General features: G+C 49.2%; 2 protein-coding genes across 2 annotated transcripts in view; both read right to left on the reverse strand.

Moving 5' to 3' along the window:
• LOC140408952 (uncharacterized) overlaps window positions 1-2,302 on the reverse strand; it is a 241,605-nt gene extending 239,303 nt beyond the window's left edge. Inside the window, exon 1 of the mRNA XM_072496904.1 lies at window positions 2,126-2,302. The gene's annotated coding sequence lies outside the window, so the exon portion shown is untranslated. The remainder of the gene's footprint in view (window positions 1-2,125) is intronic.
• Window positions 2,303-8,166: 5,864 nt separating this feature from the next.
• LOC140408956 (cytochrome P450 4V2-like) overlaps window positions 8,167-16,672 on the reverse strand; it is a 72,300-nt gene continuing 63,794 nt past the window's right edge. Inside the window, exon 11 of the mRNA XM_072496905.1 lies at window positions 8,167-9,194. Coding sequence (XP_072353006.1) covers window positions 9,031-9,194 — 164 coding nt within the window. The 3' untranslated portion in view covers window positions 8,167-9,030. The remainder of the gene's footprint in view (window positions 9,195-16,672) is intronic.

A 16,672-nucleotide genomic window follows, 5' to 3' on the forward strand; every position in this document is an offset into this window, starting at 1 on the left:
ATCACATTAAGCAGCCTTCTTAGATTGGCCGCCAGATGCCTACCCTTTACGAACCCAGTTTGGTCCTCCGCAATTACGTCCGGTACACAGTCCTCAATTCTAGTCGCCAAGATCTTGGCCAGTAACTTAGCGTCTGCATTGATCAAGGAGATCGACCTGTAAGACCCACACGTCTCCGGATCTTTATCCCGTTTCAGAATAAGCGTAATAGTGGCCTGTGACATTGTCGGGGGTAAAACCCCTCTATCTCTTGCCTCGTTGAAAACCCTGACGAGCACCGGCCCCACTATCTCGGCAAACTTTTTGTAAAACTCCACCAGATACCAATCAGGCCCCAGGGCTTTGTCGTGTTGGATGTTCTGCTGCACAAATGATCCAACTTGGCTCTAGATGGTACAACTCTGTTTTATTGTCTTAACAATGGTTACAACTAACTGCTGGCTTGGGTACGTGCTTCACCAGCTAACCTGTGGACCCAGCCCTATCACTTAGAGGAAGAGGCTATCTTAGTGAGGCACTCAGCACATGGTGTATGTCTGAGTGGCACGCTGCGAGCTCTGTGCTCTGAGCTATCTCCTGGTAGAATGAGCGGGAACTGTGGTGTTCCCTGTTTTATAGTGTGTGTGCTCTCACTGGTGATTGGCTGCGATGTTATGTGTGTGCTGTTGGTCCAACTGCCTGTCCATCAGTGTGTGTGTGATTGCACCATGATATGCTGATGTGGATATCATGACAGGCTTTACCCGACTGCATGACCTTCAGGCCCCCCAATACCTCTTCAATCCTAACCAGGGCCTCCAGTCTGTCTACCAACCCCCTACCTACTCTTGGGAAGGTCAGTCCGTCCAGAAATCGCCTCATCCCCTCCGGTCCCCTGGGGGGGTTCCGAAGTGTACAGCTTACTATAAAAGTCCCTAAACACCTTGTTCAGCGCTGCCGGGTCCCCACCAAATTTCCCTCCCCATCCGCTATCCTTCCTATCTCCCTAGCCGCTTCACTCTTCCTTAGCTGTTGCGCGAGCATTCTGCTGGCCTTCTCTCCATGCTCATATGTCGCTCCTGTTGCCTTTCTATGCTGCTCTGCAGCCTTGCCTGTGGTCAGAGCCCCCAACTCGTCCTGCAGCTTCTGTCGCTTCCTGAGTAACTCTGGCCTCGGAAACTCCGCGTAGCTCCTGTCCGTCCGTAAAATTTCCTGAACCAGTCTGTCCGTTTCTGCCCTGTCTTTCCTGTCCCTATGAGCCCTGCAGGTAATTCTACATGCATCTCCTGCTTCTGGAGTTTCTCAGCCTGATCATCCAGCCTTTTTTCCAATCGGTCCATCGACTTCTGGAGCGGCTCCAAATTATCGCGCTTCAGAGCTAAAAAGCCCTCCTGCACGGCCTGTAGCAGCTGCTCCATTGTAGTCTGGACTGTCGGTGCGTTGCTCTGGACACCGGCCATATTGGTCTTTCTCCCAGCCACACCTGTGCCCTTGTTTGACCACTTCTTCTGCTGTTTACAGTCCCTCCGGCTTATTAACTCTGTATGGGTTCAGTGCCTGAGTACTATTACTTTCCAGTTCCACTCTCAAAAGTGCAAAAAAGTCGGGGGAAAAGGTCCAAAAGTCCGACCGAAACGGGAGCCACCAAATGTGCAACTTACTCCCTCATAGTCGCCACCGGAAGTCCGTGAAAATTAGTATTAATCAGAACACGTGTCAATTATTTATTGTCTGGGATAATATGAGGCAATTGGAAAACATATAACATACACACAAGCAGAAAAACTTGTACGCGTTGGAGTTCTTAACAGTTTAATCAGCATAAAATATATCTCTAAAGGAAAGAAGGTGGACAAATTAAAGTTAAACCAGCATAAATGATCATAAAAACTAGAGTGCAAGTATTTATGGGTGTAACTCACTTTCAAATTAAACTCTGCGATCTTCTGTGCTAATGCAGTCAATTCCACCCAGTTGCACTGATACATGAGCAGAATACATGCGGGAACCCCATACCAGGCTAGTTTTAGACCAGGGCTGCATGCTACAATCTTCCCAAAAGAACATTTTTGGACATTTCTGTAAATATCACATGAAGAATCGTGCACTAACTATACTAACTTGTCATTACGAAGAGTATAATTACCTGATTTTGTCTCCTTCCAGCTCTTTTTCAGATTCTAGTAGAGAATTTATTTTCTCCAGCGATATTTCCCGGTTACATTTACACAGTGAATACCCTTTGAGACCTGGCAAATAGACCCTTTATGCAAAACGCTCACCTCTGACAAAGACAGCGGGATGTATGAAACAACTAAACTTTAACCTGTGTTGATGATGAAATATTTACATTTACCAAAGACCTGAATGTTTGTCATTAATTTCCCTCACAGGTCCCTGAAAAGGGAAATGTTTTAAATGCAGAGGGATTAAATCCGATGAGCGCAATTTACTGGCTGGATCACACTAGAATCAGCATGGCATGCGACCGGTAGATCCCAGAAAAGGCTTCCTGCAGGAGTCCCGATGACGTTGCAGCCTGGATGGGCAGGACCCAGTCAAGCACGGTTAAATTAGTTTTTAAAACTCATTTAGCAGTGCTGACGCCAGATCGAACGGCCACCCGACATCTATCGGCCTTGCCAAAGAGACCCCAGCCGAGCGCAATTCAGTACATGGCATACCGGCACTTGGGGGTGGTCTCCCAGACAATCCGACTTCCCGGGTGTTCGGCCTCTGGCCAGCTAAGCACCCTGGCACAGCTGGTGCCACCCAGGCACCTTGGCACTGCCAGCCTGGCAGTGCGACCTGGGTTCCAGCCTGGCACTCAGGCTGGCATTGCCCCTGCCATTTTTCCCACTCCGGGGATCGGACCTGGAGGTGCCCTGGCAGTATGTAGTGTGGTGCAGGGGCTTGAAGACCCCAAACAAGTGAGTTGGGGCGTTGGGAGGGCTCGTGTTGAGGAATCAGGGCGCTGTTTGCTAGCTCTTCCTACAGTGAGGAGCTCCGTTCCTCAGTAGGATGTACAGCCAAGTGCCGCCTGGGCGTGCAACGGAAAAAAAATAGAGAGCCGTTCAACTCCGGGAACAACCCCTCGATCCCCACCCAGAACAGACTCTGTTATTTTTTAGTTAGATCGCGCCAAATATATTTAATTCTGGTTTGAAAGGTGGTGGAACATTCAAATTGCTGCAACATTCAGAGACACTGTGCGTGAGAGCAGGAGTAGGCACCAACGTGATGCCCACAGCAATTGATTAACCTGATGTTGCTCACGGTCCCCACTCTGACATGAATGACGATCACTTGAGAAAACGTATGGACGAAAGGCAATTCGGCAAAATCCCATCCCAGTGTGAGCCAATGCCTTCACGGCAGGGAGGGGAGGATATTCAGGGCTAAAATTTAAAATTAAACAAACTGAACCTAGCTTCAAATGAGATAATAATGAAGAGCGCAGACGGTTATAAATCACACAAAAGATAACTATAATCACTTGGGCCGAACATTTGACCAATTTATCCCCTCTTCTTCAAAAATAACCTCAGCCCTAAACTGTGATTAAGATCTAGTCAACTTGGCATGTTGTTCTATCAGAAGACCTTGCTTGGGTCAGTTTTTTGAAAGAGCCAACCAATTAGTCCTACTCCACTGCTCTTTTCCTGTAATTTGTTTCTTCTCAAGTACATATCTAATGCAGCTTTACAAGTTACTTATCCATCAGTTTCATTACCTTTCCCCGTCCCACTAGTGCATTCAGCCCATTGTGGGTGGGATCACTTTTTAGCAAATCTGCGAACTAAAGAGAGACAACTAGTCTCACTTTATTATGCAATTTTCCAAGGTACCCGAAGTATTGGGATCTATCCCCTTTTCCTCAGAGACGTTGGGCGAGTGCCGGTCTCTGCAAACGGAGACCAGATGGAATGGCACTGGTGGGTGTCTTCCAGGAGATTGGAGGCCCTCAGGTGCATTACTTTTGTGCAGGGTGGTACACTGCGACCTGGGTAACCTGGCAGTGCCAGCCTAACACCATGGCAGTGCCACCTAGTGCCTGCCTGGTGGTGCCCAAATGGCATTGCCATCTAGCAGAGGTTGGCACTGCCAAGTTGCCAAGCTAGCATTGTTTGCGCGGTGATGATTGGGCTGGGGGTAATCTGTGCGGGTGCGGGGAGACCCGGGAACACCCGAAGTGCGTTGAGGCTTGGGATGGGTCGGGAGTTGCTTTGGGGGCCCCCAGAGACCGGGACGCCATTTGTCTCGCTACATTGAGGAGTTCTGGTGAGCAGAGCTCCTCAATGCATAAAATGGGGCTATGTGCAGCCTCAGCCGCGTGCTCCCCGCTGAGGCCCCCTATCTAACCAGGGCTTCTCGGCGCCGCGAGCACCAAGAAACATGTTGCCAAATGCGCTCGCTATGGAACTTTGTTCCCATTTAGTTAAGTCGCACCCAAAACTTCGGCTAAGACCTAGTCAGTGATCTAGAAGCATTTAGGGCAGGATTTTCCAGCTGGCCATGCACACCCACCCATGGGTTTCCCGGTGGCATGAGTAGAGAATCGTGCCACCAGCTAACGGTGTGGGTAAATTCTCCGCCCTCGCTAGGTAGCAGGGCAGACTTCCAATGGCAAATGCGGCCTTAGTTTAACTGTCTTACTTCTGTATTCCATGCCTCTAAATATAAAGCCAAGGGGCGAAACAGATTTATCAACTTGTTCTGTTAGCTTCAAAGATTTGAATACCAGAATCTCCCCCAATTTTTCTTTGCAATAATCAACTTGATGATGCTTAACAAAACACGGTAGCTTTAAATGTGCATCAAGGTATGCACAATTGAAAATGTTTTCAAATGTAGACATAGGCCCCAAATCTCCAGTTTCGAGATTAAATGCTCCTGCCAGAGACAAAACTGGAGTGGTTCCCATTGGCAAGAAGAGTGTTGCCGAGGTAGGATTCCCTCAACTTTAGCATTCTAAAGTCGGCATCGTGGCTTGCCTGCCAGCCAGCCTGCGTTTGTTGATCTCAGGACACCATTTTTAACAGATGCCCTGATTCCAGATAATTCCCCCTCCCACCTCCACAATGGAAATGTTGACCCCCATGCTGACATGGAGAGCACTACCAACCCCTCAGCAAAGAGGGGCAGCCTTCCACCCACCACAGAGGTAATGGGTCACCTCCCCCCTCCAACCACCACGAATGCATGGGGGTAACCCAACTCCCTTTGAGGCTCTCTCTCAAGGCCCCACCCCTGACATTTGCAACTGTACTCTGCCACCTGTCATCTGGGTGACAGCCTGGACTGGCGCATTGGAACCTATGGGGGGGTTCAGTAAGAACATGGCCCATGTGCCCTTGCTGCTGCCAGGCTGCAGATGGAGGGTCCGTTAAGAATCCTGGGCGTTAGAAGGTCTCGGGCTAGGAGTGATGGATTGAACTTGCAACACTCCCCTGGGATGGGGTCCCATGTCTGGAATGCCCCTGGTCACACTGAAGGTCACGCTTGGCATGGTGATTTCAGGCAGCTCTCTGTTCAAAATCTTCATCCTTTTCTGTGAACTGTGAAAACTTTGAAGTGGTCTTCTAATTTTGAACTACTCTGCCTGACAGCTGACGAGCAGATCAGACAGTTCATTGAAGATACAATCAAGGAAGCTTCAACTACTTTCCCTTTTTTCACATCTGCTCACTCAGCCCCATGCTTTCAACACTGCCGCTTTTTGAAGTCTCTGGACCCGCCTAGAATGCTCACAATGCTTGAAAACCTTTGAAATACAATGAGATTCTTTAAAACCTTTGTATTAATTTAATTTACTGTGACATACTTTTAACTAGCCTTTGACTGGCAGCTGAATGGTTTATACACAGCAGGCTGGAGATTTTTTTGTTTATCTTTCCCTTCATGCTTGAATATATCTGAAACAACCCCATTGATTCAACCCGCAATGTTTATAACCATCTTTGTTCAAAGTATCTTCAGCTCCTCTTTTCTTTTTTAATAAAATATTTTTATTGAAGTATTTGTAAAATTTTATAACCAAAACAGAAAAAGAGCAATAAACATTAAACATTAACATAATGCAAAAATAGATATTTCCCCGAACGGCTGTCTTCACAGCCCACCTAAAATAACACAAAAAAAAAAAATCTCCCCCCCCCCCCTCGGAAAGCTGCTACTGCCGACATTTTAAATTAAATTTCCCCAAGAAAGTCGACGAACGGCTGACACCTCCGAGAGAACCCTAACATTGATCCTCTTAAGGCAAACTTCATTTTCTCGCGGTTGAGAAACCCAGCCATGTCATTGACCCAAGTCTCCACACTCGGGGGTTTCGAGTCCCTCCACATTAAAAGGATCCGTCTCCGGGCTACCAGGGAGGCAAAGGCCAGAATGTCGGCCTCTTTCACTCCCTGAACTCCCGGGTCTTCTGACACGCCAAAGATCCCACCTCTGGACTCGACACCACCTAGCACCTTGGACATTGCCCTGGCAAACCCCTGCCAGAGCCCTTCAAGCTTCAGGCATACCCAAAACTTATGGACATGGTTTGCTGGGCTCCCCGCACGCCTCGAACATGTGTCTTCTATCACGAAAAACTTGCTCATCCTCGCCCCCGTCATGTGTGCCGGTGGACCACCTTATTACACTGAGCCTAGCACATGATGAGGAGGAATTGACCCTACTTAGGGATTCCGCCCATATACCTGGCTCTAACTCCCCTCCTAACTCCTCTTCCCATTTGCCTTTAAGCTCCTCCACCGGGGTTTCCTCCGCCTCCGACAGCTCCTGGTAGATATCCGACACCTTCCCCTCCCCCACCCAGGTACCGGACACTACTCTGTCCTGTATCCCCCGTGGCGGCAGCAGCAGTAAGGCCACCACCTGTTTCCTCAGGAAGGTCCGCACTTGTAGATACCTAAAGCTGTTCCCTGGCGGCAGTTTAAATTCGGCCTCCAGCGTCTGCAGGCTGGGAAAGCTCCCATCTGTAAACAGGTCACCCATCCTTCTGATACCCGCCCTCTGCCAGCTCTGGAACCCGCCATCCATCCTGCCCGGCAGGAACCTGTGGTTATTACATACCAGGGTCCAGACCAACCCTCCTTGCACCCTGTTATATCTCCTCCACTGGCCCCAGATCTTCAGTGCCGCCACCACCACCGGACTTGTGGAGTAGCGGGCCGGTGAGAACGGCAGAGGTGCCGTTACCAGCACTCCTAAACTGGAGCCTTTGCATGACGCCGCCTCCAACCGCTCCCATGCCGACCCCTCCCCCATTACCCACTTCCTGATCATGGCAATGTTGGCCGCCCAGTAGTAGTTGCAAAAGGTTGGCAGCACCAGCCCACCCTCCCCCCGACTGCGTTCCAACAGCATTCTCATTACTCACGGGGTCTTGTTCGTCCACACAAATCCCAAGATGATCTTATTAACCCGCTTGAAAAAGGCCTTAGGGATGAAGATGGGAAGGCACTGGAATACAAATAGAAACCTGGGGAGAACCGTCATTTTCACGGTCTGTACCCTCCCCACCAGAGACAGCGGGAGCATGTCCCATCTTTTAAAGTCCCCTTCCATTTGTTCCACCAGCTGGGTCAGATTAAGCTTATGCAACGAATCCCACTTCCGGGCCACCTGTATACCCAGGTAACGAAAGCTCTTCTCTACCCTCCTCAGCGGCAGCTCACTCAGTCTCTTCCTCCTATCTTTTAGCCTGGATAGCTCCTCTTTTCTAACTGCCAGAGAAATTAATAGCTATCTAATTTTTAAAATTTCCAAGTATGCTATGATTCAATGTTTTAAACTACATTTTCTGAAAGATAGTGCTGGAAAAGCTAATCTGTTTCTCAGATTTTATCTTCATACAACGTGATCACAATATGTTGCAATGTCAATCTGCCATTCAAAGTAGATAACTGAAAATCAGTTGAGATGTTTCTTTCCAAAAACCCGATTAAAATTCAAAACATTTTGAAGGAAAGGTTAAAATATTTGAAAAACATTATCCCATCGACACGTCAACTCTTGAAATGTCAGACTTGGATGCCTGCTGATGCACTTAAACCCATAGGAAACAGTGCTTTATATGTTTCAAAATAATTTAAGCAGGGGCATTTTGTTTGGAATCGTCCCTATCCACCTGTTATTCTCAATATATTCCTCTAAGAAAAGGACACAACTAGACTCATGTATGTGACATGTGTACTTTTATTAAAAAATACAATTGGGATTAGTCACTACATTGTCCACTGATTTGACAAATGTTTAAACGAACTGTCATTTTACACAAAACAAAAGTTGATATCATTGGAAAAAATATTAAACTGATACATTAAAATTGATATCTCGGAATAGATATTGTCACAATCTGTGCTTAATCTGCTTTTGAGATTTGTTCAAACATCTTAAGAGCATTAACAGCAGAACAAATACTCAGTCCCTTCCAGCTCTAAGTTACCAGCAGCATAAACTGTGATTTGGCTGCTCTATTTACTTGCAAATATAAATTTTACAGCAAATTTAAACAACCAGTTCAAAATCAACTATTTCAGAAAGGCACTTGAGAATATCTATTCATCTCAGAAGCTTGAATTTTGGTTGTCCATTTTACTCTCCACCCAAATTTAATTTCCACTAGTTTCATTAAAAAATATAATTTGCAGTCATTAAGACAGGATCCCGATTTGCCATGATTATAGTATCAATTTCATGGTCTCTTTCTGTCTTTAACCCATACCTACTGGTAACAATGCCTTAGAGCACAATGATATATCAGGAAATTATCAGCAACATCATTCGTTCCTATGAATGTTGGCATATAAATGCAGAAACTACAAATCAAAACCATATTAACAATCTAGTCTTGCAACAACGTAAATTCCTGGTACTATAATTCAAAGGTCAGCACACAAATTACGATTTTACAAAATAAGAAATATTTTGGATTCACAAAATGATTCTCCCTCAGTTTGAAGGAGGAAAATTACACAACAAAATGTGCTGCATCATTTTAACCAGTACTTCGATAATTGGGCACCTTGCTCCTGAAAACATTTACTGTGCTCTGTGGTGAAGTTCTATCCAGATGCCACTCTGTGGACGCAGAATCAATTCCCCCACAAGGTGGAGATCTTCACGACTTTGTTTTGTTTCTATGTGAAATCGTCGAAGAATGGAGGACAAAATTACCTTCTCCTCCATTAGAGCAAATTTTTGACCTAAATCAAATTTTTGAAAGAAATCATTAGATGTAGAATTTCAAAGCATCGCTGAGACTTCCAATTATAGGGCCGGGTTTCATCTTTGAGGTAGGAGTCAGGAGAATTTCCTGACAACATGATCCTGCCTCCTATCCAGCAGTGCTTCCTGCTTCCATTTTCATCCAGAGGAGTCAATGACAGCCTGGAATTGGGTCTGTCATCTCCCACAGTAGGCCAGAGGCAGGTCAATGCCAAGGCAGCCAGGTTAAAGGGCTCATCACATCCCAACTCTGCAGAAGAGTGTGAGGCCTCCTTATCCACGCCCCCTGCCATCTCACCCCCTTGCACCCCCAAATAACCCACCCAGTATCCACTAAAAACAACACTCATGAGCCATATAATTGTGGTCATTGAGGAGCTCTTAATCTGTTAAAATAAGTAAGCTCACACACACCCTTGAGACTAATATCAACAACCTTGGCTGAGCCGAATTCACTAATAGGTTGGAAATCAGCCAGGCATTCACACTGACATTCCATTGAACTGTGTTAACAAATCCTCCTGAGCTGTTATATAAAGCATACATAACTTCTGCTACAATATTTCATTATGACATATAATGTAGGCAACATCTGTTGTACTTGGTTTGCATGTGGTTCCAGCCAGCAAAGCATGGTTCATGATACTTTTGAACAGGTATAATTCACATTGTCTGGCAAAACTAGCCCAATTCCATCAAACGTGCAGAAGGTCCAAAATACCTAGTTCTGCAGTGGTGCCAGAAACATTGACACACCAGCCTGAATGTTAACAATCCAATGTTAACCTCCTTATCCACGCTGCTGAAAATTATCAGCAGCAGGCAAAATTCCTGGCCTTGGGTCCCACCTACCATTTTTAAAGCCCGCACAGCTCAGAGGAAATTCTGATCCAGTGTCTTTAATATCATAAAGCATCCTAAAGCACTTCACAGAACTGTGAGGAGAGATGGGACAAGTGACAAATAAGATGGCTAACAGCATGGTTAATGATTGAGGAGGGAAAACAGCTAATGTTCCAGAGTGCAGATAATTAAAGTCGTCAGAGTCCTTAGACTGCTTTCCCCTTTGAGGGGGAGAGCAGACTGGTAGTGATTTAACCCGAGGATCACCACACCTCAGACGAGGGACAAGGTTGAGAAGGCAGAGCCCTCATGAATAACCCCAGGCCAAGTATTGGCTCTTTGGAAAACACCGCCATTTTGGCTGTTATGCTTTCAGGACAGGGGACCAGGATTTAGACCAGGTTAGGATGTGGATGGGAACCTTTTGGACAGGATGCAGCAATGGAAGGTAGGGCTTGGAAAGGCATTGAGAAATAGAATTGGAGTGGCCTAGCCAGGAGCTTACTACATTCCTGGTTTCAATTGCAATGGAGGAAGAAATGGTGGTTACAATGTGAAGTTTGGAGCTTGGTTCAGGATCGAACGGGACACTGAGTGTGTACACCATTTCATTTCAACCTCAGCCAGTAATTGGGGGGGGGAGGGGGTAAGGAGGATGGACGTACATAGCAGCAAAGGGCTGGAGGTGGGGGGTTGGGGGCAGGGAAGGGGGTTGCTACAGAGCATCAGGTTGAGGAGGGAAGGAATAGGGATCTAAGAGGAGGGTGCAGGTTGCAAGGCCAGAACTTTAGGGGTGATGTTGGTGGTTTTGTGTTTAGAGTGGGCTCTGCAAGGAGGCGCACAATATTCTGGTGCTCTACAATAAGAGTTTTATTCACAGGCTCACTGATTATGAGGACTGGCAGAGCTCCCAAAATGCAGATTCTGGTTCTTCTCTGGCATTTTGTCCAGTGGGCTGAATAAGAGCTGAGGAAAGCAGTTGATGTCTCAGCTCTGAAATTCAAGTCGCCTCTGCCACTGCATAAAACTCAAGACATCTGGTCTCCAGCAATACAGAGTTACCTCTCTGGTTTACCAGCAGCCAGGCTGTCAACTTTAAAAGGGTGTTGTGGGGAAAGGCAGCAGGAAGATTGAGCTAATTAACAGAGTGGGAGTATCACAGCATTGCCAACACAGTGAGAGTTCCGTGTATGAAGGCTGAGGCTGAAGTCCAGGGTACAAACTACTGACGGTCTCCATGAACCAAGCCACAGGCTGCTTTTAAGCAACAAGTGATTGCTCATTATTTTCTTTTCAACAGTGCAAATATTTTTTCAAACAAACATTGAGAATATTTTCTCTGAGATGCAATTAATCTAAGCAAAACATGATTAACAAATCTATCAAACACATAAACCACCCGCAACCATTAAGGCATAAACACAAAAAAGATGATTAAAGGGGGACATATTTAACTGGTGAACGTCAAGCAAATTATCACAAAATTTGAGACGCAAGTGTCATCAAGCATAAATTGAGTGTTTACTAAATTTAATGCTGTTTTCAGAAGTTGTCTGTTTAATCCCTCAGATCATGGCTGATCAGACTGTGGATTCAACCCCACTGTAACCCTCAACTCGCTTTGAGATCAAAATTGAATTCACCTTTTTTTGTCACTCAGGCATTAGTCAGCACATTTTAAAGGAAGATTTTACATATGTTAAATATTTTACTTATTGAGGAACTAATGTACAACAGTGAAACTGCTAAATAATTCTGAATAGTCATTTTCAGTGATCTAAACTCAGGTTACTCACAGATGGGAGTCTAGGCACTTTCAAAAATGTTTATGTTTTGGGGATAAAGCTTTTGTTGGTTGTATTAATAAAACACCAAAAGGTTGCCGCCACTCTTTAGTACAATTAATAGTTTCTAATGCCGAAACAACAAATAACATTCTATTAGGCTGCCCAATTGTTGTGCTGGTCCATCTACGATTTTACACTTGTGATTATTGTGGTAATACCAGGTTTTGCGGTACCTGAGAGGTGGATGACCATTGGCTAGACCCAGGAGTCTACCATTGGCTAACGTACATAGCTCCGCCCTGAGAGGCGGGGTATAAGAATCTATGCCGTCCCAGCAGCCTTCACTTTCTGTATCGAAGCTGCTGGGAACAGTTCTAGCTGATTAAAGCCTATTAGTTATGACTCACCTTGTCTCGAGAGTAATTGATTGCGCATCAATTTAATCAGCTATTACTTCAGTGAAGGATGGATCTCCGTATCAAACCGGAGTGCCTTCAGCTCAGTCCCCACGCGGCCAACTCCGCTGCTATCTTCAAGCACTGGCTGGCGTGTTTTAAGAGCTTCGTCGACACAGCCGCCGACACCCCCACGGAAAGGCAGAAAATGCACCTTCTACGCTCACGGGTCAGCCCTGGGATCTACCCTCTGATCGAGGAGACAGCAAACTATGCTGCAGCTATCAAGCTGCTAGAAGGACATTATATCCGACCTGTGAACCAGGTCTACGTCTGTCACCTGCTGGCAACTATAAGGCAAAGCCCTGAAGAAACACTGGAAGACTTCTATCGGGCACTGCTAGTGCTGGTCCGGAACTGTGGCTGCCCGCCAGTTTCGGGGAATGAGCACACAGAATTTTTGATCAGGGATGCTTTCGTGGCAGGTATGACTTCTCCTGATATCCGCCGAAGGCTCCTAGAAATAGACACACTGGGACTTACTGAGGCACGGGCCCTGGCGGGGTCTATGGACGTTGCGTATAAAAACACGCTGACTTTTGCCCCCCGACGCACGGCGCCCCCACTGGGCTGCGTGGCACCCCGTAACGGCAGCCCCCCCAGACCTATCCCCTAACCCCGCAAACTTGCTCGACGAGACGGCCCACTATTGCCGCCGGCCAACGCTGCTTTTTCTGCGGGCAGGCGAATCATCCCCGCCCCCGCTGCCCGGCCCGCACCACCACCTGCAAAGGGTGCGGCAAGAAGGGCCACTATGTCGGGGTCTGCCAGGCCCGCGCCGTGGCCGCAGTCTCCAGCGACTATCGGCAGCCTTTCGTTCAGGTCCCGGACGCCCAAAGCCCACCACCGCCCTCCTATCCACAGGCCGCGTGCGACCCACGGGCGTGGCCATTTTGCCCCCCGGCCACCACGCTGGACGGGTGGGCGCCGCCATTTTGTCCCTCACTGCCGCCATCTTCTGCTCCCCCGGACTCCATGTGCAACCCATGGGTGACGCCATCTTGGATGGGGCCTCAGGCTCCCAGCACAGCCGACTACATGCTGCCCAACCAGGACTCTCCTTTACTGCAGCTGGCTTTGGTGACTCTGGACCAGAGTCGGCCCCTGACGCTAGCGAAAGCTACTATGACGATCGCCATCAACGGCCACGCGACGTTGTGCTTGATCGACTCTGGGAGCACGGAAAGCTTTGTTCACCCTGGCATGGTAAGGCGCGGCTCTCTTGTCACCCATCCCGTAAACCAAAGGATCTCCCTGGCCTCCGGGTCACACGCGGTGGAGATAAAGGGGTTCTGCCTAGCGAACCTCACTGTCCAAGGCAGGAAATTCGACAATTTCCGCCTGTACGACCTGCCGCACCTCTGCGCAGCCACCCTCCTTGGGCTGGATTTCCAGTGCCATCTGCAAAGCCTGACTTTTAAATTCGGCGGCCCTATCCCCCCCCTTCCTGTCTGCGGCCTCGCGACCCTTAAGGTCGACCCGCCTTCACTGTTTGCGAACCTCACCCCGGATTGCAAACCCGTCGCCACCAGGAGCAGACGGTACAGTGCCCAGGACCAGACCTTTATCAGGTCGGAGGTCCAAAGGCTGCTGAGGGAAGGGGTTATCGAAGCGAGCAACAGTCCCTGGAGAGCTCAAGTAGTGGTGGTAAAGACCGGGGAGAAACAGGATGGTCATCGACTACAGTCGGACCATCAACAGGTTTACGCAGCTGGATGCGTACCCTCTCCCCCGTATAGCCGACCTGGTAAACATGATTGTGCAATACAAGGTTTTCTCCACGGTGGATCTCAAGTCTGCCTACCACCAGCTACCCCTCCGTACTGGTGACCGCAAGTACACTGCCTTTGAAGCAGATGGGCGGCTCTATCACTTTTTAAGGGTTCCCTTCGGTGTCACGAATGGGGTCTCGGTCTTCCAGCGTGAGATGGACCGAATGGTTGACCGGTACGGCTTACGCGCAACGTTCCCGTATCTCAATAACGTCACCATCTGCGGCCATGACCAGCAGGACCACGACACCAACCTCCGAAAATTTCTCCAGACCGCAAATATCCTTAATCTGACCTACAATAAGGATAAATGCGTGTTTAGCACCGACCGTCTAGCCATCCTAGGCTACGTCGTGCGAAGTGGAGTCATAGGCCCCGACCCCGAACGCATGCGCCCCCTCATGGAGTTCCCCCTCCCTCACTGGCCCAAGGCCCTAAAGCGCTGCCTCGGCTTCTTCAGCTATAATGCACAATGGGTGTTATGCAGACAAGGCTCGACCACTAATCCAGTCCACAACCTTCCCCCTGTCGACGGAGGCCCGCCAGACCTTCTGCCGCATCAAAGCAGACATTGCAAGAGCCATGATGCGCGCCATCGACGAATCCCTCCCCTTCCAGGTTGAGAGCGATGCGTCCGACGTAGCTCTGGCGGCCACCCTCAACTAAGCGGGCCGGCCCGTGGCTTTCTTCTCCCGCACCCTCCATGCTTCCGAAATCCGCCACTCCTCGGTCGAAAAGGAGGCCCAGGCCATAGTAGAAGCTGTGCGACACTGGAGGCATTACCTGGCCGGCAGGAGGTTCACTCTCCTCACGGACCAACGGTGGGTTGCCTTCATGTTCGATAATGCACAGCGGGGCAAGATTAAGAACTACAAGATCTTGCGGTGGAGGATAGAACTCTCCACCTACAATTACGAGATCTTGTACCATCCCGGGAAGCTGACGCCCTGTCCCGCGGCACTTGTGCCTCCGCACAAGTGGACCGCCTCCGAACCCTCCACGAGGACCTCTGTCACCCGGGGGTCACTCGTTTCTATCATTTTATCAAGACCCGCAACCTGCCCTACTCCATCGAGGAGGTCAGGACCGTCACCAGGGACTGCCAAATCTGCGCGGAGTGCAAACCGCACTTCTACCGGCCAGAGAGGGCGCACCTGATAAAGGCTTCTCGTCCCTTTGAACGCCTCAGCATGGATTTCAAGGGCCCCCTCCCCTCCACCGACCGCAACACGTACTTCCTTAACGTGATTGACGAGTACTCCCGGTTCCCATTCGCCATCCCCTGCCCAGACATGACCACAACCACCGTCATCAAGGCCCTCCAGGGGATCTTTACACTGTTCAGTTTCCCCGCATGCATCCACAGTGAGAGGGGGTCCTCCTTTATGTGCGACGAACTGCACAAATTCCTGCTCAGCAAAGGCATCGCCTCCAGCAGGACAACCAGTTACAACCCCCGGGGAAACGGGCAGGGTGAGAGGGAGAATGGAACGGTCTGGAAGACTGTCCTGCTGGCCCTACAGTCCAGGAATCTCCCAGTCACCCGCTGGCAGGAAGTCATCCCGGTCGCCCTCCACTCCATCCGGTCGCTGCTCTGTACTACCACAAACCAGACACCTCATGAACGTCTCCTTGTTTTCCCCAGGAGGTCCTCCTCTGGGACCTCGCTCCCAACCTGGCTAGCGACACCCGGACCCATCCTGCTTCGGAGACATGTGAGGGCGCACAAGTCGGACCCGTTGGTCGAGAGGGTCCACCTGCTGCACGCCAACCCCCAGTATGCCTATGTAGCGTTCCCTGACGACCGCCAAGACACGGTCTCCCTTCGGGACCTGGTGCCCGCCGGAGCCCCACGCGCACCCGCACCACCGCCCCCACTCCCACTCTCCCCGCAGCACCTGACCGGAGGGTCAGTACTGCCGCCGCCCCTACCCAGGCCCGGACAAGCACCGACGCCCCCTGCAGGCGCCCCTCCCCCTGCCCACTTTTCGTCCCAACAGCGCCGCCTAGGGGTGACGAAGCTGCCTGGGAGGACGACACCACGTTCCCGGAGTCGCAACCACCGGGGCCCCCATCAGGATCACCGCCAAAGCTCAGACGCTCCAGAAGGACGACCAGGCCACCCGATCGACTGATTGCTGCACCATGAACACCTTTCTATTACTCTCGACATCACGGTACCTCAATACCTGGTCCTACCATGCGAAAGGCGACATTTACGCTGGCCATCACCCCGCCGGATTCTTTTTCAACAGGAGGTGAATGTGGTAATACCAGGTATTGCAGTACCTGAGAGGTGGATGACTATTGGCTAGACCCAGGAGTCTACCATTGGCTAACGTACATAGCTCCGCCCTGAGAGGCGGGTATAAGAACCGATGCATTCCCAGCAGCCTTCACTTTCTGTATCGAAGCTGCTGGGGAACAGTTCTAGAGATTAAAGCCTATTAGCTATGACTCACCTTGTCTCGAGAGTAATTGGTTGCGCATCAATTATGTAAATCAAAGTGGGTGGAAACTCAAACTGTAACTTTACTTTGGAACTTGTGTCCAGATTCCAGATTATACCCTGACATTTGGCTTTAACAATGTTAAATAA

This window comes from Scyliorhinus torazame, chromosome 3 (assembly GCF_047496885.1).
Source record: "Scyliorhinus torazame isolate Kashiwa2021f chromosome 3, sScyTor2.1, whole genome shotgun sequence".
NCBI lineage: Eukaryota > Metazoa > Chordata > Chondrichthyes > Carcharhiniformes > Scyliorhinidae > Scyliorhinus > Scyliorhinus torazame.